The sequence below is a fragment of the Arvicola amphibius genome, chromosome 3 (genome assembly GCF_903992535.2).
Source record: "Arvicola amphibius chromosome 3, mArvAmp1.2, whole genome shotgun sequence".
NCBI classification, from domain to species: Eukaryota; Metazoa; Chordata; class Mammalia; order Rodentia; family Cricetidae; genus Arvicola; species Arvicola amphibius.
Genome location: NC_052049.1, coordinates 186,719,205 through 186,744,198, shown reverse-complemented (window position 1 = coordinate 186,744,198; position 24,994 = coordinate 186,719,205). Strand labels below are relative to the sequence as shown.

The window sequence follows — 24,994 nt, the reverse complement described above, 5'->3', positions numbered from 1 at the left end:
TGCATGTGCTGGCTAGTTTCATGTCAACTTGACAGTGGCTAGAGTCGCAGGAGAGGAAGGAACCTTTATTGAGAAATGCGCCCATAAGATCAGGCTGTAGACAGGCAATTGTAGGCATCGCCCAGACTCTAAAGTTCCCCAGCCTAAATTCCTCCTCCTGCTTACTCTCCCTTCCTGGAAGTCCCATCTGTACTTCCTCCCTGGCTATTGGCCATTCAGCTTTTCATTAGATCAGTCAGGTGCCTTAGGTAGGCAAGGTAAAAGAGCAACACGTCTTTGCACAGTTAAACAGATACCCTGTGGCAATGGTGTTTCCCCATCGCAATAGCAACCCTGAGACACAGGGCTGCATAGAGACCCTGTCTAAAAAATAAAAAGGGGTCGGGGAGAAACTGGAGATCTGGCTCAGCGGTTAAGAACACTGACTGCTCTTCCAGAGGACCTGGGTTTGATTCCAAGAACTCACACAGTGGTTCCCAATCACCTGTAACTCCAGTTACAGGGGATCTGATGTTCCCCTTGGACCTCATAGGACACCAAGCACACATGTGACATACACAGAAATGCAGGCAAACGCCCTACACATAAAATAAAAATAAATACATTTTGGGTTTTTTCTTTTCTTTTCTTTTCTTTTCTTTTCTTTTCTTTTCTTTTCAGGAACAAAACAAACAGACAACCCAAATCACAGCGACTCTACTCCCGCACTGGCGGAGGCATCTGAAACGGCAGCAGCGTTTCCGTGTTCCTCAGCCTACTCTGGTGCTTGTGTTTGTCACCAGCACTTCTGTTAACCCTCCAGGAGCTAGAGATGCTGTGTTACCATAGCTGAGAAACCTACCAGACATGGAAAACTTCATCCTGTATGAGGAGATTGGCAGAGGAAGCAAGACCGTTGTGTATAAGGGACGTCGGAAGGGGACAATCAATTTCGTGGCCATTCTTTGTACTGAAAAGTGCAAACGGCCTGAGATAACCAACTGGGTAGGTCCTGGGTGCCTCCGCCGGCCTGGGGGCAGCAGAATGCCAGGTGGTGTGAGCGTGCATTCCCCATAGTCTGGAGGCAGAGAGGAGGATTGAGAGTTCAAGGCCCACCTGGGCTGTGTAGTCTCAAATAATAAGGGATGGTGTAGGATGCTTGCCTACCATGTGTGAGGCCCTGGATTCTGTCCCTAGCACTCAGGTAGGTAGGTAGATGAATAGATAGATAAATGGATGGCTGAATGGATAGGTAGGTATATAGGTAGGTAGGTGGATGGATGGATGGATGGATAGATGGATGGATGGATAGGTGAATAGGTAGGTATATAGGTAGGTAGGTGGATAGATATATGTATGTAAGTATGTATATATGTATGTATGTATGGGTGGGTGGGTAGGTAGATAGATGGATAGATAGATGGCAGAAGCCACTGGGCATGCTGTACCCACATCCAATGTTTTCATCCTGGAATGAGGGCCCCATCTCTCTATCTGGTGCCGTCAGCCTTGAGTAATGGGCATGTGTAGGTTGTTGCCAGCACTTTGGGTTCTGGTGCAAAGGGATCTGTAAAAGACATTTTCTTTAAGAGTTGGTATCTGAGGTTAGCGAGAAGGGTAGGTAGAGAAGCGCCTGCCACCAAGCTTAAAGAACCTGCGCTCCGACCATGGGAGCTCCATGGTGGAAGGAAATGACTACCTCCTCTGACCTCCATACACACGCTCCAGCATGCAACCCCCTTTCATAGACAGCATTCCTGCCAAGGTCAGAGACCAACTTTTGGGTTGTGGGTCCAGGGATTGAACTCCTGTCTTTAGGTTTGGTGGCAAGCACCTTTGCCCACTGAGCCCTTTTGCTGGCCCAGTGTGTATTCCCCATTATAGGAACAGAGTTAGACTTCATTCTGGGGGAAGGAATCTGCTCACACTGCCCACAGGTTGTTCTGGGTTAACTGTAAACCTGGACACCAACCAAAATGGAGACTGAGAAGGAACACAGACCTGCTGGCTGTGCTGTGTCTTCTGCTGCACACACAGGGTGTGGGGGGGAAGATGCCAGGAGGTGAGGCCACCTGACCAGAAGGAGAAGAAAGGGCTTGGTAATACCCGCTCTGGCTTCCCAGATTGCTGGCTGTTTAACAGAGTGCAGATTACACTCTTAGCTCCCGGTTCTCTGCCCGTGGTGACAGAACAGGCCGTTCACAGCCCACTGCTCTTGGTTTTGTCCATGTAGGTTAGTTTTGCTCAGTGGTGTCCACTCAGGTAACAAAGGCAGTCAGTATTCTAGAAGCCTGCACACAGCCTCCCAGGCCCTTTCCTCCTGGCCTGCAGACACTCCCTCCTCACAGTCCAGATTATCTTGTGAGTTTTAGTGTTGTGTAAACAGAGAGCCTGGGTCCCTTTGTGAAGCAGAGCTAATGTTTTGGATATTAATAGGACATAAGAATTGGAAGAGAAGCAATGGTTTTGTTGGGCATTTGGCCAGAAGCTGGTTCCTGAGAGGGGAACAAAGCCCAAGAGAAGGGCAGGGCCAACATTGATTTCCGGGAGCCCACTGTCTATACAGAGTGTGTTGTAAGGAAGACTTTGGGGGTTTTAGTGCAATCTAGAAGCACATTTGGAACAGAGATGTAAAGCTAAACATCACTGTACTTAACATGTAAATAACATGCTAGGTCAGCATGAGGGAAGGTGGAGGGGTCTGGGTTCCTCATGACAACATGAAGAGCTTATAAAGGGATGGATACAGACCAAGCAGGGGAGAGCAGAAGACAGCACCCAGCGTGAGGAGCGTGGCGAGGCAGTGGGCTAACCACACTCTGAGTGGCTTCTCCCCTCTTTCTGAGGCCACTGACTATAGCCCCTAGGTTCTCTGGAGCTGGTATTCTAGGCTCCGCCCTGCTTCTGTTAACTGACTTGCTGGGAGAATCACTTTGCACATTGGTACAGCTGAGGCGCCGCAGTGCCTGCCTAGTGGAGGCGGAGGCAGCTTTCTAGAACTGATGACTGTGACAGCCGGGCCTGGGGTGTCAGGGAAAGAGATGCAGGGAAGAGAGAACTCAGCTGTGCCGCTGATGGGGTAAAGAGTTGGGGTGGAGTGGTGACTGACCAATGGCCTTCAAGGCTTCATTGGAGACCAGCTTTGGAGCTGCGGTGTTCAAGATGGGAGGAGAGGTAGCTCCTGCTTGTGCAGGCTGCTGTGTAAGGAAGGACCAGACAGAGGGAGGGGTGGTGTCTGGGTGAGCATCTGAGGCTAGGGTGGAAACTTGAAATAACATGGTCCTTCAGTGTCCCCTGCCCTGGCAGTTTGCTGGGGGTGGGAGAGGGGTCTGCTTGGGATTGGCATCTTGAATAAAATCCTCTGGAAATTTCCTAGGAAATTTCAGCCAGTGATGAACAGCCCTGGCTGTCCTGGGACTGGCTCTGTAGTCCAGGCTGGCCTTGAACTCACAGAGCTCCACCTGCTTCTCCCTCCTGAGTGCTGGGAATAAAAGTGTGCACTACCACAGCCCGACTGGGCTAGTGATTTTTAGTAATGTATTGCTGTTGTCTACCAGAGGTGAGGAGGAAATGTTTCCCGGCTAGGCACGGGGTTGCCTTGGGCCATGCACAGCTTCTCCTACTATGAACATAGGTGAAGCTGATGTCAGGTCGGCCACCAGGAGCCTGTGGCAGGGACTCAAAGCAGCACTGGAGGGATAGGCTGTGTAGACAGGTGGGGAGCACAGACAGCTGAGGCAGGTGGGTCGGGGTAGTCTGCTCTGTATGGCCAGGCAGAGGTGAGAGCCATAGCCCTCATAGGCCGCGCAGTCACGGGCGGGAGGGGACTGTTCGGGGCACATTTTAGACTTTGCTTCTTTTCTCATTCCATCATGTCTACAGAACACCCATGCGTGTACGTGAGCTATGATGCAGTTTATTGTAAAGTAGACGTTGTGCCTGAGTGTGCTTAGGGCTGGTGAGGCGGAGCCCTGTTTGTGGGTGAGGTAAACACGCTAAGTTTGTCTTCAGATGATGATGTTTTCAAACTCCACTGGACGTCTTGGGACTTAACGTCATTAAAGCATCACGGAACACTGACCCCTCCTGCAGCCGTGGCTATTTTGCTGTTACCTTTACCCACTTACTGTAAATAGGTTCTTTGCAGTTAGCACTGGCACGCTTGTGATGATTCCTAAGGTCATTAGCCTGTCCCTGTGGCCGCCCTGGAGAGGCAGCACCTCTGACGGCTGCAGATAAACCACTCTTGGTCTGCTTTTCCACTGAGATGCCGAGTGAACACTGTGTGTTTCTATAGGTCCGTCTCACCCACGAAATCAAACACAAGAACATTGTGACTTTTCATGAATGGTACGAGACCAGCAATCATCTCTGGATGGTGGTGGAGCTGTGCACAGGTGGGTGCGTGGGAATGCTGGCTGAGGGCGGCCATGGCGGAGGGCGGCCATGACGGAGGGTGGCCATGACGGAGGGCGGCCATGACGGAGGGCCGATGTGCTGAGGGTGGCCGTGACAGATGGCCGATGTGACTGATCTGAGCTCATTTCCCATAGGTGGTTCTTTAGAAACTGTGATTGCTCAGGACGAGAACCTCCCAGAAGATGTCGTGAGAGAGTTTGGGGTGGACCTGGTCATGGGGCTGCACCATCTCCACAGGCTTGGCATCCTCTTTTGTGACCTTACTCCTGGGAAGGTAACTTCTGAGTCTGACTTCCTAATGCCTCATGCCTCACTTCCAAGGGCCTTCTCAGTAAATGAAGGAAACCTGTGGTATATAGGTATATTGCCTATTTACGTAGCTTTGGGGACAGAGTCCTCCTTTGCTGCAGAGGTTTGTGTGTTGTGAGTAACGGGCCCAGTATGGTGCTCTCCTAGCCCTTAAAGCCCGCTTACGTCAGTTCTGGCCACACCCTCGGTTTGACAGTGGCCTCTTGACTGTGCACTATTCCTGACCACATGGTTAGGCACCAGCAGATGCCTCTGTGTTTGTCCTGGAGAGCGGTGAGCCTGCTCAGCTGACTCCGGAAGTCATGTGTGACTTTCCCAGGTCCCCTCCTCACTCTGTGGTTTTCCTGTGACGTCTGCAGCACGTTAAGTCAGGGACACCCAGCACTGTTGCGTAAGCCGCACGCTCAGGGGCTGCACACATCACCACATCCCTGGCCTGAGTGTTTCTTGTCCTTTGTGTAGCAAAGTGAAAGCTGACTATCTGGTCTGTGGCTTTGCTTTGTCAGCCATTTGTGTATAAAGAAGAAACTAAAAAGGAAGGGTAAGAACCAAAACAGCAGAGACTGAAAGGAAAAGTCTTCTTTTTTACAAGGAGATCTTACAAGCACATACTAGTTCTTGCTTGAAATGTTCACAAACCTACCCAGGTCTGCAGCCACTCAGCTGTCATTGCAGTGCAGGAAGCAGCTGGGGCAAGGTACAAATGCACGGGTGTCGTCGTCTGTAGACTTTGAAGTTTGAATTTTATAGAATTTCCACATATTAAGAAATACCACCTCTCTTCCTGTGGTGGTGCACGCCTTTAATCCCAGCACTCGGGAGGCAGAGGCAGAGGCAGGCGGGTCTGTGTGAGTTGGAGGCCGGCCTGGTCTGCAGAGCGAGTGCCCGGACAGCCGGGGCCACGGAGAGGCCCTGACCCCAAACACAGCACAGAGCAGAGTGTCAGGGACAGCGGGGAAGCCACGCGGAGGGAGCGGGAGTGACGGCTCGGCTCGCGCCCGCCGCCTCACACAAACAAACAAACAAACAAACCAGCCTAAAGCAACCCTGCCGCCCCCCAAAAACTCACACAGTGTTTACTTACTTTAAAAAACATGTTCATTCCCTGCTGTGTGCAAGCAGGTGCGGGTTGTGGGCTTTGGGCCGAGGCTGTGGTTTGTTTAGAGCTCTGTGGTGTTTGCTGCAGAACTTTGTAGGAGGGTCTGTTGTGTGACTGCTCTAGAAAACCAGGGTTTGGGGAGAGTCGGGCAGGGTTCCCGTTTATGCCAAGAAAGTTTTATTGAAACACTGGCCCACCCTTAGCCTGTGTGTTACCAGTGACTGCTGTTTCGAACAACTTTGGAGCTGTGGAGTTAGTACATGCTGGATGGCAGTCTGTGTCTGAACAGGTCTCCAGGGGATGGTGATGGTGAAGTTAGAGGCCACTGTGGTAGGCCACCTGACATCTTTAGGAGCTTTAGTGTCCGGGACTTAGGGCCGACTTTGAACTGCTCTCACCAGAGGGTTACCAGGCCCGTTACTGTTGTCCAGCAGCATTTACAATGATGCGGCTGGAAATGATGCAGCTTCCTGTGCTGGTTCAACAATTCTCAGCCAACTTCTGATCACACAGGGCGGTGACCAACTCGAGTCAGTTCCAGCTCTTTATCTGTGATACTTCCACGAATCCCCCAGAGCTGAGAAAGCAGAGCCCTGCCTTCTCTGCTTGTGCATGAGAAACAGAATTCCAGGGGCTGCCATACCCCTAGGGTCAGGCAGTGGGTAGGAGGTGACCCAAGCCCACGTCTGTAGGCCAGCACTAGCTGTGGTCCCTCAGCTTAAAACCCCACGCTACATGTCCTTTCCTGAGTAAATGACACAGGCAGGTGGATCTCCAGATCCTCACTCACTTTGTATGTTCTTGGGGATTGGCCTTGAGCCCTGTCCAAACCCACATCCCACAGTGCACCAGGCCTGCACAGCAGATGGAGTGGTTCCTCACCTCACCTGTGCCCAGCAGATGGAGTGGTTCCTCACCTGTGCACAGCAGATGGTGTGGTTCCTCACCTGTGCACAGCAGATGGAGTGGTTCCTCACCTGTGCACAGCAGATGGAGTGGTTCCTCACCTGTGCACAGCAGATGGAGTGGTTCCTCACCTGTGCACAGCAGATGGTGTGGTTCCTCACCTCACCTGTGCACAGCAGAAAACCCCTCCCAGTTATTCTGATTCACTTTATTCTGTTATTCTGACTTTGTGGGCTTAGAGCGGGAGGGCGCAGAGTGCCGCCATCTTTATTCTTTATTATCTACATGAAGCCACCTGTCTGTCCTTCACTTTCCCACAGCCCAAGGCTCCCTGGTGGCTCTCTGGTGTCTGTGAGTGGACAGTGTCAGCTTTGATTCTGCTGTTACTAAATGCCATGTTCACTGGGTTTTCTTGGGGGGGCAGTGCCCCAGTTTTATTTAAGCCACTACTCTCAGGATCATTTTAAAAGCATAGAAAGTCAGCATTTTTCTGAGCCATGACAAGGCAAGAAGGCGTCAGTGCCCTGGGCACTGTCAGGAGTGGTCCCTCACAACCTGTCTCTGAAGACCCTGACGTTTTCCCCCTTCCTAGATACTCTTGGAAGGGCCTGGGACACTGAAGTTCAGCAATTTCTGCCTGGCAAAGGTGGAGGGAGAGAGTCTGGAGGAGTTCTTTGCCTTGGTGGCGGCAGAAGAAGGAGGTGGTGACAGTGTGGAAAACACACTGAGGAAAAGCACGAGAAACCGAGTCAGAGGTGAGGGGGCCGGGCACACGGGTGTCATAACCGCAGCCACGTGCTCAGGAGACAGCGTGGGCTTTCTGCTTCGCCACTCACACGTGTGTTGAGAAACAAGGGAATTCTGGACAGAGACAGTGGCTTCATCCTCGGCTTGAAGTGCCCCTGCGGCTCTGACGGTGTCAGTAGGCGAGGTCTTGGACAACATGGGCATCTTGTCACACCCGCCAGAGCAGGGCCGGGTCAGTCAGCTCTCAGAACATGCCTGGCACACCCCAGTGACTTCTTCAGTGGGCTCAGCCTTGTTAGGGCTGATCTTTGCAGTCCAGGCAGGTCTCCCGGGCGTGTTCTTAGCAGGACGGTTTTACGGTGAGACGGTGCCAGCGATATCAAAGTCACTGTGCTTGTGACTGGGGTGGCTGGGGGGTAAAGTGCTTGCTGCATAATCAGGAGGACCCGAGTTTGGTCCCCGAAAACCCATGTGAAAAGAGTCTGGTGCGGCTGTACACATCTGTAATCCCAGTCCAGGGGAGCAGAGACAGGAGGATCCCTGGAACTGGCTGAGCAGACAGTCTGGTCAAACCAGTAACTTCCAGGTTCAGTGACAGACCCTGTCTCAAAAATGAGAAGAGCTCACCAAATGCCAATTCAACATCTTGCTTCTGCTTGCATTTAATGCACATGCACCTAGACACAGACACACACACACATCACACACACAGAGACACACACACCATACACACAGACACATACACACACCACACACACAGACACACATCACACACACACAGTCAGACATACACACGCACCACACACACATAGACACACACACATAACACACACACACACACACGGGTGGATATGTGGTCTGTGCCACAGTGAATGGAGGCCAGAGGGCACCTTGAAGGAGTTTGTTCTCTTCTGTTGTGTGGGTCTGGGGGATTGAACTCAGGCCACTGAGCCATCTCACCGGCTCAGCAGTTCTACCCTTATGTTGCATGCTACATTTCCTGTGTCTTTCCATCTCAGTGGCTCTTCGTGCTGGAAGTAATCCTGAGGGCTCACTGAGCCCTTCTTTCTCGTCTTTGGTTTTCAGGCTCTCCAATATACGCGGCACCAGAAATCATAAAGGGAACCGACTTTTCCGTCACCAGTGACCTCTGGTCTTTGGGCTGTCTGCTTTATGAAATGTTCTCAGGTTTGTGTTGGGTTCATTATAAAATAAAATCTATGCTAAAATGAAGAAGAAACTATGAGTTTAGTGTGTCATTTGTAAGGGCCTGACCTAGCAGGTATCACAAAACTGGCTTTAGACAATGTTTGCGTAAACAATTTCAACTTAATTGCTTGACATTAGACTCAAGGAGACTCTTGAGCAGCCTGATATGGAGTGATTTTTCATAGTTGTCTGCAGTGTTGAAGTGTGCCTGACCACGGGAGAAATGGAATAGAAAGTCTGACTGTGGCTTGTGATCTGGTGATTCCACTGTGCTGGGGGTTGGCACGACCCTCGATCACAGTGCTAACCCTGTGGGAACTTGAACATTGATTAGGAAGTTAATTTTGCATTTGAGAAGGATGAAGTATATAACCTGGTGTACTAGCCAGGCATTTCCTTTCCCCACAAATCATGTAAATATTGGATTTATGATGGTGTAAATTTCTGTTGAGTTCCTGTAGTTAAGGTCAGGATTAGTGTGAACAGCAAACTGATTCTACAAGTTCTTTTGATTTCAGGCAAACCCCCGTTCTTCTCAGAAACCATGTCAGAATTAATTGAGAAGATTCTGTATGAAGACCCGTTGCCGCCGGTCCCAAAGGGTAGGTAAGCACGGCTAACCATCTTCCCTGACTGGAAGCCCACCTTCACCTGACCAGAAGCCCACCTTCACCCAGGCTGTGTTCACCAATCACAGCCATCAAAGCTATATTTGACAGCTGCTTCAAATCAGCACAGTTTTCCTTCTCTGTTTTCGTTTTTTTTTTTTTTTTTTTGGTTTGTTTTTTGTTTTTCAAGACAGAGTTTCTCTGTCGCTTTGGAGCCTGTCCTGGAACTAGCTCTTGTAGACCAGGCTGGCCTCAAACTCACAGAGATCTGCCTGCCTCTGGCTCCCGAGTGTGGGGTTTAAAGGCGTGTGCCACCACTGCCTGGCTTCCTTCTCTGTTTTCGATACTGAAAGGGAAACCAAGCCATACTAACAGCTTCCCTCATTTAAAAACACAAATTAGCACAAGAAGTTTGTGTAAAGATTTAAAGGTGTCTGTGCATGTGTGAGTATGTGTGTGTGTGCATGCATACATGTGCATGTTTCTGCCCTGTGTGATTATTTTAGGGTTGCTTCTCAGAGGGAAAAAAATGGGGCATTTCTCAGTTCTATTGATGAATACAAATTCTTTCAAACAGCTGAGGCTCATGGCACAGAGCTTGTCCTCAGACTGTAGCTACAGTGCCTGTATTCTGTGTGTATTGATGCCCGACGAAAGGGTGCCCAGCCGTGAGGTCCTTAGAATGGGGATAGCCATGTCATGTTACAGTGCTCATTATCGCTATTTTCCTGCTGAAAATTTTCCAGAAAAGGAGGGCATTCCAGGATCAGCGTCACAGGGAATACAGGGCAAAGCTGGCTAAGTTAGGAGTGTTTCTGAGAGTCAGGTCCAGCCAACCAGCGCAGATCCGGGTCAAAGATCTGTGTCTGCTCTGTACTCCCGTCCTCTGTGACTTGCGGGCAGTCCTGTGGTTCATGGGTTTGGTGCCGTCTGTTAAACAGTCTAAAGGCTTTAGATGCTGCTGACGGACAGTAACATAAGGTGGGTGTCCATGGGCCCCTCTCACCGCCTTCTCATTTGGGAAAAATCATCTGTTCACAGACTCGTCCTTCCCCAAAGCATCTTCAGAGTTCGTTGATCTGCTGAGTGGACTCCTGCAGAAGGATCCACAGAAAAGGTGCGGGCGGACACACTGTGTGGTGAGAAGTAGAGGCCCACTCTCCTTTATGTGGGCACCAACAAAGCTCCCCCCAGTCCCTCCCTGCTCCCCCCTCTTTTTACCCCCTTTTTTTTTTTTGAGATGAGGGTTTCCATGTCTGGCTCAGGTTGGTTTCTCCCCAGGATCCTGCACTGTGATCCCAGATGAATAAAACCTACACTTCCCTCTCTCCTTCCACCTCCTGCTCCTCTGCGTCTTCCCCAGGCTCCCCTTGCTCTTCGCTGTGTTCTTTGGATATTGGAGGGAGTGTCCTTCCACTGAGCTCTGTGCAGTGTACACACTTGGACAGTCGTGGGCTCAGCTCCCTCCCGTGCAGTGCACACTTGGACAGTTGTGGGCTTGGCTCCCCTCCTGTGCAGTGCACACTTGGACAGTCGTGGGCTCAGCTCCCTCCAGTGCAGTGCACACTTGGACAGTCGTGGGCTCAGCTCTCTTCCATGCAGCAGTGCATGTGCACAGTAGACAATAGTGGGATTCAGCTCCATAGACATGCTGTCTGCCACAGTGATAGATGCCTGGAAAAGCAAGTAAAGGAGAAAGCTTGATTTGGGCTCGCAGTTGAGGAAGGGACAGAGGCTTTCATGGTGGTGTGGGGAGAGCAGCCAGAGTGTGAGGCAGCTGGTCACATTGTGTCCCCCATCAGGAAGCAGAGAGCAGACAAGGAATGGGACCAGGGTATGAAATGCCTAGGCCTGTCCGCCAACCACTTTGGCCCTCTTTCTCCCAGCCAGGCCCTTCCTCCTGAAGGCTCCCTAGCATCCCTGAACAACCAGCGGCAGGGAACGGTTGCGCACATGGATTCCAGGGGAATAGCTCACATCCCAACCACACAACCAGCTAAAAAAACAAGCATGCTTGTGTAGTAAGATAATGGGGGACAGAACTGTAATTTGATAATTAGTGATTTTCTTTAAAATTTCAAATTGCTGGTAGAGTCTCTTCCTACACTGGTTGGAAAACCCAAGACCTTTTGTATTAGGCTCGGTGGATTCTAAGAGTTCTGAACTGGAAACTCCAAATTCTCGGTTTTGTTCTATAACCATTAAGGTGGATTAATTTCCTATTTAAAGAGTGACATAAAGCAGCTCCAGAGGTGACATTGATGAGGGGTAGAATATGAGCCACACTGTGGATCAGGACTGGATCCGCTAACGAGCTGTGCCCCGTGTTTCCTAAAGGTTGTCGTGGGAGGGAGTCCTGCAGCACGCCTTCTGGAAGGATGCCCTGCAGAGAGAGGACGCCGACTTGGCCTCTGAGGACCGCAGCTTCAGGTGGCGTGCCCTGCGTCGGCACCACTCTGCCCTCTGGTCGATGGCACCAACATTTGTTTAATTAAGGGCTCATCAGGACAGGCTCAGTCGTGACGGTTTAGCTCCCATTCCGTTCATTTTCTCTGCTATTTTTTTCTCCAATCAGGGTCTAATGTGGCAGTGACAGTCTGGTTTGCTTGGTGCACCCCGTGCCTGCCTTCTGAGCACAAGACAGTGTGCCGTCCCGTGAGGTGGTCATGAAGTGTGGGTAGAGGCAGCGTGGAAGTGGCAGAGCCAGTGTGGGACTCACCAGCGTTAGTGTTCTGTCCCCAATGGTCCTGTGATGGGGACGGGAAGTGACAGAAGTTATCGACCTGAGGGTAGAGGGATGAACTTGGCTTCCCTGCCAGCCCTCATGGCTGTGCACTCAAGTGACCCTGAAGTTAGGAGATTGAAAGATGTGAGGGTGTGGTTCATGCATGGCCACAGCCATCTAGTGTGCCTGCCCAGGCATTTCAGTGTTATCATAAAACCTCTCAGGGCTGACTCCACCCCCTGCCCTCACCCCTACCCCACACCTCCCTTTGCTCCCTGGTGCTAGCCCTCACTTGCCCATTTACATGCTGTGTGGAGAAGCTGGAGTTTGTTCATCGTGAGTGTCTGACCCAGTGTGCTGCAACTACATGTTCCTCACCGGCCTCTGCTCGGGACTGGAGCTCCACCTTCCGGGTTGGCATGACTTAGAGAAACTGAGGCGCTGTCAGCAAGCTGGGCTCCGGGCCTTGCCTGGTGGTGTCAACAAGTCAGGACACTTCTGTCCTTTATTTCTTCATCTCCAAAGTGTGTGTGTGTGAGGTGCGGGGAGAGGAGGAGGGACGGGGCGGGAAGGGGGAGAGGGAGCGAGAACACCCCTGCTGTGCTGTCCCATTCCTCCCCCCCCCCCCCCCCGCAGCTTTAGGGTATAAATTCTGGACAACGTGCGCGCACACACACACACACACACACACACACACACCCTTTAGATGCTGTCAAAGGCTGTTGGTTGTGACTGACTTAAGACTCCTCCGTTGGTGGCCTCCCCTATGTTCTAAATAAGGAAGAAACCAAGTGTGCCCATTCGCTGCTGCGGACGGCGTTTCTCCCTCTTCGGCCTGTGTGTCGTTTTTGTTTGTTTTTCTGATGTACTGCCCTTGTGAGGGCTTCCAGCGGCACACGCGTGTTGGCGATGAGGGAAGCCAGCCTCCTTCCTCGGGTTTGGTTTGACGAGTCTGGCTCGGGGCTTGTGGAGCCGTCATCTTTGAGTCTGGAAGAATGCCAAGTGGGATGAGGTGGTCGTACTCGCCTGTCCTGCAGTTGCTGTGAGAGATTAGGGGAAGCTGGTCTTTAAACTTGGAGCCACCTGATATTCTGGCCCTTGGGATGTGGGATGGTTTGTGTGTCTTGCTGGATGCCTTTGGAATGGTGGAAGGACAGGGAGAAATGGCGTGTGGGGGAGTGCCTAGTGTTCCCAGAGTCCTGCTCTCTGCCAAAGGCTCCTCTTTCAGACCGTCAGGCGGGGGCCAGTAGTGACTGCTGTCCCGAGTGGTAGTTCCCTGGTCACCTGGCAGCAGGATGAATAGGGACAAAAGAAACTTGAGTGGGTTTCTCTGCTTTCCTCGGCCTCAGCAGCCCCTCATTTGGTTCCTTGGGACATGCACAGAACTGCTCCTCTCACAGTGAGGCATGGCTTTTACCCCAGACCAAGAGGCAGGAAGGGAAACCTAGTGCTGGTTCTTGTGGTGCTCCAGGCTCTGGTGTCTGTGTCTGTCCGCTGCTGACTAGTTGTCCGAGAAAGGGTTTTTAGGTCTAGATGCCTCATGTCTGGAAAGGGCTCCCTGTGCTTGCCTGGTTCTGTGACTTTGTAGGATAAGACACACACAGACACACACACACACACACAGACACACACACACGCACGCACACGCACAGACACACAGATACACACAGACACACACACACACACACACACACACACACACACACACACACACACACACACACGGTGCAGTTATGCTCTGACCCCTTCTGTGCTATTTGCAAAACCACGAGGAGTCCGAAGTGAGTTTATGTTGATTTCTCTTGTCAAACAGTAGAAATGTCACGGAATGTTCTGGGCCACATGATTCCAGGGAGCTTTCTCAGAGCCCTCAGAACGGACAGGCGAAAGGGCAGGAGGGAGCTCATCGGCTCAGCCAGTCTTTCCAGCTAGGTAAGGCTTGGTTCGAGCTGCTGGCGGCCGTGGCCGACTGGAGCCCCAGCCTCGGCATCTGTTTCTTTTCATGACTCTGTATTATGCTTTGCTCATGATGACGCCCATCCCTTCTGGGTAACATACCGCTCTTCTGTCACAGACAACGCGACTGAGCTGAGGCCCAAGAGTACCACAGGGGGCCAGCTGAATGAATCCATATTCCTCCTCAGGTATGTAGACCCAGCTGGGAGAGGACACGTGCCGTCCCGCAGGCAGACTGTCAGAGACAGAGGGCCTGTTTGTACCACTGCCTCTTCCCTCCACAGTGAGCTACTGCTCAGTGGGATGTAGGTTTTGTATGTATTTTAAAAATTGCTTATTTGGCTGGGTGGTGGTGGCACACGCCTTTAATCCCAGCACTCGGGAGGCAGAGGCAGGTGGATCTCTGAGTTTGAGGCCAGCCTGGTCTACAAGAGCTAGTTCCAGGACAGGATCTAGAAACTACAGGGAAACCCTGTCTTGAAAAACCAAAAAAAAAAAAATTGCTTATTTGAGGGCTGGAGAGCTGAACCACTGTTTAAGAGTGCTCTTCTAGGGGATTCAAGGTCAGTTCCCAGTACTCAACTCCAGCTCCAGGGATCAGATGCCCTCTTCTGGCCTCTTTGGGTATTGCACTCATGTGCAAAGACATACATATATACATAATTTTAAAAAGCTGCTTATTTTTTGTATTTGTAAATATTAAAATCTTTTCTCCCAGGACTTTGTCTTCTAATAAAATGAATTTAACATTTCAGAAGTTCAGCCCTTTTATTTGGATAAGGTTTTATAAGAAGGACAGGTTGTATTTCTTTCTCCTTTGAGTCCCCTCTGTCCTCCTTCCTTTCCTCCTATCCTCTCTTCCCATTGCCCTCCTTCCATCCATGCTGGGTACCACACGTGCTAAGCAAGCGCTCTCCCAGCAAGTGACACCACAGCCTGGGTGTTGTGTCTTTCTTGAAATATATTTTATGTGAGGCACAAGCAATATTTATAATTAAAAAATTAACAGCAGCAACAGCCCAATTTACCTTTATGTGATTAGGGGCTGAGTATGAAAAACACTAGCATTCAAGGGATTTAAGGTTTTTTGGTGCACAGGTCTCTGTCTTGCTGGTAGAGCACTTGCTTAGGATGCACAGTCTGAGGCTCAATCCTCGGTGTCAGAAAAGGAAAAGAAAGCCTTATGCAGGAGGAGTTTTATTCTATTTAAGCTATAATAATATATTGAAATTTATTTATCTGTTTTGTGCATATTTGAGTGTAAAGTATGTTAAATTTATTTATATTTTAGGTACTTTAAATCGTCTCTTTTAGAGCCATGTGCAACTTCTGGCTTATTTTCTGTTAGAAACTCACTTAGTGACTTAGTAAACAGTAGGTGGAGGAGATATGATCCTCGGGGTTTGAGGAGGGAAACACATGTGTGCACATGCACAAACATGTCCTCTTAAAAGTCATTATTAAATATGATTAAATGCTGGTGAAACATTAAACACGCAGTAAATATTGCAAAGAGAAAGACCGTGTATGCATTCAATCTAGAAACAAGTAGCTGGCGACCCAGAAAGTTACCTGCAGGGCAGTTAGAGGGCTAGTGGGGTGCTCAGCAGGCTGTGTGAGAGAACCAGCCGTGCAGAATCGCCCAGGGACCTCCACACGAATGACTGGCACATGGCCCCACACATAATAACGCTTGTTAAAAGAAGCAGCTACAAAAATTATAGAGTCATTAAACACAAATTAGGCCTCCCGCTTTTTATGTGCCGAGTGCCCGTGTGAGAGGTATGGAATCCTGCCACCTTCATGCCATTGCCCCGCTAGGAGAGAGGGAGGGGAGGGAATCACGTCTGCAGCCCGCTGATGGAAAGCTGCCCTGTTTTCCAGCTCACGGCCCACTCCAAGGACTAGTGCCATGGTGGAGTTAAGTCCCGGAGAGGGTGAGGATGCCAGCTCGCCACAGACCTCTCCTTTGTCCAAGGTGAGCAGCCTGGGATTTATGGACCATTACAGAAGCTCATAAAAATAATTATAAGTTGATGTGTGAACCCTGCCGTGATGATGACACTTGCCACGGCCAAGTCCCTGGTAGCTGCTTCAAGGTTGTTTTCAGCAGTGTTTATTTTGAGGTATAATTGGCATGGAATGCAGTTCACCCGTCTAGAGTGGGCGTTTGATGGACTTTTCCTGGAGTCACAGGTTGAGAACTTCACTATCGTCCTACAAAGAACTGTTAGCTGTTTGCTAACAGTCGGCCTCTGTCTCCTCCACTTCACCCCACTCCTGCTCCACGGGTCGTCCTAAGTCTGCCCGTTCTGGACACGTCATGTGAATGGAATTACAGAGCATATAGTCATTAATTGCTTTATTATCGTTTGTACGTGCACATGTGTATGCGTGTGGTGTGTGCCTGTACGTGCCTGTGCATGCATGCTCCACAGACACAAGGCAAGATATAAACATATTGGTGTTTAATTCTTTAGGAGCAAGGTAGAATTTCAGCCAGAACTTTTAAGTCGCTATAATTTAATTTCATGAATATTCAGTAGGACAGAAGTAGCTGTGTGTTTTTTGGATAAAGGATGGGCAGAACTGATCATAAGAGACAAACTAAACCAAACCCCAGACAGTGTGAAGTTTCCTTTACCTCACAGTTCAGGAGGTTTGCAGTGCAGTTCTGACCGATCAGTGGTGAGAACTGTTGGTGTGACTGACCAGTCAGTGGTGAGAACCGCTGGTGTGACTGACCAGTCAGTGGTGAGAACCGCTGGTGTGACTGACCAGTCAGTGGTGAGAACCGCTGGTGTGACTGACCAGTCAGTGGTGAGAACCGCTGGTGTGACTGACCAGTCAGTGGTGAGAACCGCTGGTGTGACTGACCAGTCAGTGGTGAGAACCGCTGGTGTGACTGACCAGTCAGTGGTGAGAACCGCTGGTGTGACTGACCAGTCAGTGGTGAGAACCGTTGGTGTGACTGATCAGTTGATTTCCGACTTTTTCATGCGTAAAATGGGAACAACACACAGAGTTCAGGATTTGTGTGACAAATAGCCAGGCTGATGTTGTCTCTATGTCACTTGAAGACCATTGACACAGGCGTCCTTCTCTGTGTCTGGCCTGTCAATCTCCATTGTTAATGCAGAGTGTGACTTTTGCCCTTGTTCCAGGTGACCCGTGGGCATCTGAGCCAGGGAGCCCTGGAGTTCCAGATGAGGGAGCTGATTTACACGGACTCGGATCTTGTGACCACTCCAATTATCGACAACCCCAAGGTGCGAACTTGGAGGCAGGTTGGGGGAGGGGAGGTCAGAGTGTTCCCCGCCTCACCATGGCGACAATCTGCAGCCCTCTGCTGTCCCTTGTCTGCTTGTCCCGTGTGCTCCCATGTACATGCGGTGGCCCTCTGCTCTGCCTTCACTTGCTCCTGCTCTGCTGGTCATGCCTGTCACATGCCGAGGAGGGCCACTGACCCCTGGACTCCAGCCTGCAGCTCTCAGTCCAGCTGTGTTTACAAAGTGAGCCCCACTGGATGCTCAGGTCATGAGGGTGTGGCTGAGTAGGGCTCACTGGCTGCTGAGCAGGGCTCACTGGCTGGGAAGGGTGGGCAGGCCACACAAGTCCGGTCTCTTGCGTGGTGTCCAGACTGCTGGAGGAGACAGTGTGGCCCTGGGGTCCCAGCTCCTGGCATGCACTCTGCTCCTGTGCTGCTGAGGGTGACAGGGTTCCAGCCCCGTCCCTCATCCTCTACCCCCATCTCCGCTCTGTTTTATTCTTCCAGCTTTTTTTTTTTTTTTTTTGAAACTGTCTTTCCACATTAATTTGTGGCAATTTCCCCTCCTCTCATGTGGGAACGTGTTGATAGCCAGCCTCTGTCTTATATGACCAGCTCCCAGAATGGACTCTTTCCGTGACTCAGAGTCTGCCAGAGAGCCCAGATTTTGCTAGGCATGATGGGTAATGAGGTGTTCTAGAGCAGCCTGGAATCCCATGGCATGAGTTTCTTTACTTTCTTACTTAAGGTTTCTGGGAAACATCAGCAAGCAGGAATTAGGTTTTTAACAGCCCACCCTCCCACCCCCACAGACAGGGTTTCTCTATGTAACAGTTCTGGCTGTCCTGGAACTTGCTCTGTAGACCAGGCTGACCTCAAACTCAGAGATCCACCCACATCTGCCTCCAGAGTACTGGGAACCCACCACTGTTCAACCTTAAACTATTTTTGTCTAAAACATTTTAAGCTATATTTTAAAAACAAGGTTTAGAATCAGGGAGAAGATTCAGGGTTCAAGGAGGCCTTGCTTGCCGTGACTCTGCCCTGCCTGAGTCCCCTGAGGCCCTGGGTTGCCAGGCTCCCACTAATCTGCTGTTTCTGATGTCCTTTGTCACACTTGAGCCTCCTGGTCTCCTGCAGTCGTCCCTGTCTGTCACGGCTGGTGACATTTAGGTTTTCATGATCTTAACACTTTGCTGAGTGATGGTCTGGTGTTTTGTGGAGTGGTTTTAGTCAGAATGTATCTGAGGATTTCTTGTGGCCGGAATAACATGAGTTACAGCAGCAGGACCCTCACGCTATCATTCGTCAAGAGTGTTGTCTGTCCGTGCGGGCTCGAGACGGCGGCGACCGAGTGCCGCAGAAGGTAGACGTGGCAGCTCCCAAGGCTCGGCCGTGGGTTTCTTCACCACACCATTTCCCAAACGAAGCATGTGATAAACTATTATGTGTTAAGATCTTCCGGAATGGCTCTTCCCTCCTCAAATACAGCCAAGTCCTGACTGTCGTTCACTCCTCAGTCTGATTTCCACCCCTCCCCCGACCCTGTCCACGCCACGTCTAGACTTCAGCCCACCTTCCACAGCTCCCCCTGACCCTGTCCACGCCACATCTAAACCTCAGTCCAATTTCCACCCCTCCCACTAACCCTGTTCATGTTACATCAGCCTAACTACTTGTTTCTTTATTGTTTTTAAGAAATTTCTTTCTATGAACTATCTGTCTATATTTTTTGTCCTGTTTGTTTTGAATTCTTAAGTATTAAGGCTTTTATTGTTTAACAGACATTTGTCTTGTTTTCTCATTTAGAATTTCAGCTGACAGCAGGGTCACGTGTTTAATGACTTTGCACCTCCTCAGGACAGGTCCTGGCAGACACTCTTCAGATGCCTTCATTTCTAGTGAGAGCAGATTAGCCAGTTGAGCCCGGAAGCTGGCGGGCAGAGCTCTCTGCGAGACTCTGTCTTACTGAAGATGTTAGCCTCACGTGCCACTGTTGAGTTCTTTTTTGTTGCTGGTGCTTTGAGATAGGGTCTCACTGAGCATCCCAGGCAAATCTTAGCCCTCCTACCTCTACCTTCCCAGGCTGGGAACACTGGCTGTGCCCCACACCTGGCCTGGATCCTTTTGATGCCAGTTAAGTTTCCTATCATTCCTTTTTGGCCTTGTTGATCTGTGGCTGCAGAGACAACTGTTGAATTAAAAGGCTTCTCAACAGCGTTTTCCCCGTTATTTTAATAGATAATGAAACAACCTGCAATCAAGTTTGATCCAAAAATCTTGCACCTACCGGCTTATTCTGGTAAGGTCCTCAGGCTCTCAAAGCGTTGGCCTTCGTAAGCAGACTAAGGGAACTTTACGTACCTAGCAAATGGAATGTGAGCATGGAGAAGATCTTGTCAGTCTTGTCCAGGCTTTGGGTGCTTCCTGCACAGCAGGAGTCAGCCGCAAATGTCTCTTTGCCAGCTGTTGACTTTCCTCTGGGCCAGTGCCCCCTTGTGGTGGGGAGGCTCCTGGGGCACTGGGCCCATTTTCCTGCAAGTGGAGAGAGAGGCTTCTGCCAGTGAGATGTCTGTCTTGCATGGTGCTGTGTGAGCACCAGCAGACAAGCTGGGGACTGTGTTTGAGGGATCAGGATAATAGAGAGCCGGACTGGGTGGGGGACACTTGTGGGCAGCGTTGCTGTCCCTATGGGGGCGTGGCTGACCCCCTGTGGGGCGTGACTTACCACACCCAGTGGGAATGGTGTCTGAGTAGAGACTGATAAAAGCTGATATTTGTTTCCCTTCAGCCCATGAATGTCTTACCTGGAGGAAACCTCAGAAATTTAGATGTACCCAGGTTGATCTTTTTATTGGGCCAGTTCTCCGCTGTGACCTGTGCCCTCTGTGATTGGGACTAGATTCACAATGAACAAAATGGACACAGACTTAAAGAAACCAACTTAAAAGTTTGTACAGGTCAGGCTGCTCCATGGATGCCAACCAAGAGCGAGCCCCACGGAGGGCTGTTTTGAAGGACGAATGTACAGCAGAATTATAGCGTGGCCAGCAAAACCTGGGGAGGCACAGTCCTCCTGAGAGCTAGAGAACATTTGTAGTTTTTAAAAAAGATTTTTTTTATTATGTATACAGTGTCTGTCTGCAGGCCAGAAGAGGGTACCAGATCCCATTACAGATGGTTGTGAGCCACCACGTGGCTGCTGGGAATTGAACTCAGTCCCTCTGGAGAAGCAGCCAGAGTTCTTAACCTCTGAGCCATCTCTCCCACATTTGTAATTTTTATAAATGAATCTGTCTGTAGATGAAGCTCAGCCAAAATTGGTGCGTTTAGACGCTAATCCTGTATTTTTCTTTGGTTTGTGTGGGAAGCTAGAGACTGGATTCCCAGGTTGTGTTCGCCATTCTATTAACCTGGGTATGTGTATGTTTAACAGTAAGTCTGTTAGGCTTCTAGACGTGTGTGTAGATGTGTGTGGACATGCTGTGTGTGTGGTTACATATACACAAGTACGATGTGGTTGCCCAAGGATGACCTCCAGTGTCATCCTTAGACATGCTGGCCACCTCTTTCGAGGCAAGGTCCCTCATTGGTCTGGAGCTCACCATTAGGCAAGACTGCCGGCCAGTGGGCCCCAGGGAGCCTCCTGTCTTCACTTGCTGAGTGACAAGCGCTGTTTTTTTTTTTTTTTTGTGTGTGTGTGTGGATTCTGGCATCATTACCCATAGCCTTGCGCTTGCAAGGCAGCCTTCTCCCCAGCTCTCTCACATCTAAAGACATTGTTATTATTACTGTTACTTTTTTTTTTTTTTTTTGGTTTTTCAAGAGAGGGTTTCTCTGTAGTTTTTGAGCCTGTCCTTGAACTAACTCTTGTAGACCAAGCTGGCATCGAACTCACAGAGATCTGCTGCCTCTGCCTCCCAATTGTTAGTTTAGCAGTTAAGTTAAGAAGTCTCTTCAGGCGGTGGTGGCGCACGACTTTAATCCCAGCACTCGGGAGGCAGAGGCAGGCAGATCTCTGAGTTCGAGGCCAGCCTGGTCTACAAGAGCTAGTTCCAGGACAGGCTCTAGAAACTACAGGGAAACCCTGTCTCGAAAAACCAAAAAAAAAAAAAAAAAAGAAGAAGTCTCTCGGGGTGGAGAAGGGCCGTCAAGTGTGGAGTGTCTCCTCAGGGTGGGGGTGGGGGTGGGTGCCTTTCCGGTCGATACTGTCGTGTAGTGTTCTGTCCTCATGTGCTCTGACATTCTGGGTTCTTCTGCGTCTCACACAACGTCTGCCCAGCCCTTACCACATCCCACGCTCTGCCTCTGCTTCTGCCGTTCTGCAGTGGATAAGTTGCTGGTCTTGAAGGACCAGGACTGGAACGCCTTCCTGCAGCAGGTGTGCTCCCAGATCGACTGCAGCGAGAAGAGCGCAGGGGCGGCGCGAGCCAAGCTGAGCCTCCTGTGCTATCTTTGCGTGGTGGCTGCTCACAGGGAGGTGGCCACCAGGCTGCTCCACTCCCCACTGGTAGGTGCTGCAGGGTGACGCCTCCCAGGGACCACCTGCCTCCTGCTGTTGGCCTTTGTGTTTCAGGGGCACTAGTGAAAGAGCTTGGGGCCTAGGGTTCAGTAGTAGGACGGTTCCTTAGCCTGACCACAGCATGGGTCAATAAAAGCAATAAACCACGGACTGAAGCAGTTCATTTATTTCTGTGGTGGTCCTGAGGATCAAACCCAGGGCCTTACGCAGGCGAGGTGAGTGCCCCACCACTGAACCACACCTGGTCCCAGTTTCTATTCTGAGCTACAGTCTAAGTGTTCTGTGCTTGCCTTGGGTTCATTCTGTAGCCAGTCGGTCTTGCACGTGGCCTGGGCTCCTGTTCTGGGTCCCCTGGAGAGACGCCAGGGCTTCCCATGGATAGAAGGATGTCAGGCCTCAGAGTCCTCGCTCTCTGCTCTCCTGGGAGGGTACTCCTTAGGGTGTTATCGGTAACCCTGGGGTTTGCACAGTTCCTCAGGCTGTCATCTGGAAGGAATGACAGTGGTCGGGTGGCACTTTCTATTGGGTCCCCAAGGTCGGACTGAAGCGTTTCAGTTTATTTTGCTCCTAAGTCAGTATGAGGGTTGCGGTGTCTGTTGAGGGCGGGAAGCCAAATGTTAGGGGTATTAAGTAATAGGACAAATCAAACATCTTGGTCTTCTTTTTTTTTAAAGATTTTTTTTGGGGGGTTATGTTTAAGTGTGTGTGTGTGTGTGTGTGTGTGTGTGTGTGTGTGTGTGTGTGAATGTACACCAGTGCTCTTGGATCAGAAGAGCGTGTCAGGAGCCACTGTGTGGATACTGGGAATTGAACATGGGTTCTTTGCAAGAGAACATGCTTTTCAACTGCTGAGCCCTGTCTCCGGTGTCCTGGTCTTAGCTTTTGTTTATGTTTCTTGCTGGCACCCTGGCTGCGTTTGCATGTCTGTCGTCTGTCTGTAATTGCCTCCCTAGGGTGGTTCCCATCTCAGCTGTATAGGTTTCCCTGTTAATTCAGATACTGCTTTGGATACCCTGCTGAATAAAACTAAATTTTGATGTTTCTCTTTTTCCAATTCTAGTTCCAGTTGTTAATCCAGCATTTGCGAATAGCTCCAAACTGGGATATGTAAGTAACATTCCTATTTTAAAACCTATGCTTGGGGGTTTTATAGTTGCTTGTCATGAGCACAGTCTGGTCATCCTAAGGGAACCTGAGGCAATCCCATGTCACTCACAGATGAGCAAGGAGAGGTGTGGAAGTGGCTGCTGCTTTGTTTTCTCAATCCGGAGTAGGACACTCTGTGTTATAGGCCATCACTTTCCTGGCCCTGCCTCTCTCACTCCCTTTCCTTCTCGGGGCAGGAGCTTCCCCACAGTGTCATGGAAACCAAGGGGACTGTCCTACAGAGTGCTCTCTCTCTATGGATGCTGCAGGCTCTGGCTCTCCTGCTGGTGGGACTTGATTACATGATGGGCTGTTCTGAGGAGTTTATGTGGGTACAGAAGTGTGTGGTGGGGGCCCCAGATCTGCAGATGGGCAGATCACAGTTCCTGCTGAGCCTCGCTATGGGGGTTGTGTTACCCACTCAGTACATCCTTGGCCAAGTGAGTGAGGCCAGAAGACCGAGCTGCTGCTTCTGAGTCTGGTCCACATTGGGAGTGTTGTGATTAGCTGGTCACTGGCACCTTGGAGACTCTCAGAACCGAATACGTGGCTGCTGTGGCCAGCAGAGTATGTGGTTACTCCTCCATGCTGGTGAAATATGTGGGCAACCACAAGAGTTTGCAAAAGGCTTTGGAGAAAAATTTTTCTTGTATCCCAGCCGCTGTTCTCCTTGGAACTGGGATGCTGGGTAACAGCAGAGCGTTCTGCATCCATGGAAACAGCTGCTGTTAGGCGGATATCATTTTTTTAGTCTGGAGCGCCCCCTGCTGAACAGAAAGTGGTTCAGTTCTTTCCAAGCACTGTTTAAAAACCTTTTTTACTATTTAAATAGAATTTCATTTGCTAAAAAAAGTGTGTTTTAATTTTTAATTTTTTGAGAAAGGGTCTTACTATGTATCACAGGCTGGCCTTGAACTCCTAGCGTGTGTCTTCCTGAGTGCTGGGGTTAGAGGTATGCACCACTTTGCCCAGCCACAGGAGTTTTGATTGGATGAAGCTGAGGGTGGACAGTGGGCAGCCCTCCCTCCGCTGGGCATTCTTGTACTCTCTCACGTGCTGCTTTCAGTTTCCCAAGTTTGTCTTACATAGAGGAACACAAACTTAGTAAGGCGTGTTGTGACTTTATGTGTCTCCTCCCCACAACACACGTGTTTTTAATGTTATTGACAACCTGAGACCATTTTCTATCCTCCTGCCTCTGCCCCTCCATAGTTCTGGGTACAGGTGTGCACACCACTGCATCTGGCTTTTTCATCGCTCTGGGTCAGAAGGGTTTCTACTCCACTTCCAACCTTTTGGTTTACAGTTATCACAGGTAAATGAATCTTTCTTTCATCTCAGCAGATTCCTGAGGGGTCTGTGTCTAGTCAGCTCTCATCAAGGAGATTTCTTGGGACTTACTTGATTGTGGTTTAAAGTTTTTGGCATTTGATGTATAAGACACTCAGAAGTGTCCAGGCATGGCAGCGTTCATCTGCAGTCCTCAGGAAGCTGAGGCAGGAGAATCAGGGGTTCAAAGGCATCCTGGGAGCCATGTGATGAAATCTCATCTTAGAGAACCAGCAAGAGTTGAGGCCTATCAGGGCCGGCTGTGCTGTGGGAGGTGGACACGTGCTGTCCCCGTGTCAGGGCCGGCTGTGCTGTGGGATGGATACACGCTGTCCCGTGTCAGGGCCGGCTGTGCTGTGGGAGGTGGACACACACTGTCCAGTGTCAGGACCGGCTCTGCTCTGGGAGGTGGACACACACTGTCCCGTGTCAGGACCGGCTCTTCTCTGGGATGTGGACACACGCTGTCCCGTGTCAGGGCCGGCTCTGCTGTGGGAGGTGGACACACGCTGTCCCATGTCAGGGCCGGCTCTGCTGTGGGAGGTGGACACACGCTGTCCCATCTCAGGGCCGGCTGTGCTGTGGGAGATGGACACACGCTGTCCCGTGTCAGGGCCGGCTCTGCTGTGGGAGGTGGACACACGCTGTCCCGTGTCAGGGCCGGCTGTGCTGTGGGAGGTGGACACACGCTGTCCCGTGTCAGGGCCGGCTGTGCTGTGGGAGGTGGACACACGCTGTCCCGTGTCAGGGCCGGCTGTGCTGTGGGAGGTGG

General features: G+C 50.5%; 1 protein-coding gene across 1 annotated transcript in view; it reads left to right on the top strand.

Annotated features, from left to right (window-relative positions):
* The first annotated feature begins 846 nt into the window (after positions 1-846).
* Ulk4 (unc-51 like kinase 4) overlaps positions 847-24,994 on the top strand; it is a 275,070-nt gene continuing 250,922 nt past the window's right edge. Inside the window, exons 1-15 of the mRNA XM_038324151.1 lie at positions 847-984; positions 4,277-4,376; positions 4,533-4,672; positions 7,305-7,467; positions 8,546-8,647; positions 9,187-9,270; positions 10,318-10,393; positions 11,614-11,706; positions 13,815-13,933; positions 14,076-14,145; positions 15,842-15,935; positions 17,122-17,226; positions 19,467-19,527; positions 21,554-21,735; positions 22,808-22,854. Of these exons, the coding sequence (XP_038180079.1) occupies positions 847-984; positions 4,277-4,376; positions 4,533-4,672; positions 7,305-7,467; positions 8,546-8,647; positions 9,187-9,270; positions 10,318-10,393; positions 11,614-11,706; positions 13,815-13,933; positions 14,076-14,145; positions 15,842-15,935; positions 17,122-17,226; positions 19,467-19,527; positions 21,554-21,735; positions 22,808-22,854 (1,574 nt within the window). The remainder of the gene's footprint in view (positions 985-4,276; positions 4,377-4,532; positions 4,673-7,304; positions 7,468-8,545; positions 8,648-9,186; positions 9,271-10,317; positions 10,394-11,613; positions 11,707-13,814; positions 13,934-14,075; positions 14,146-15,841; positions 15,936-17,121; positions 17,227-19,466; positions 19,528-21,553; positions 21,736-22,807; positions 22,855-24,994) is intronic.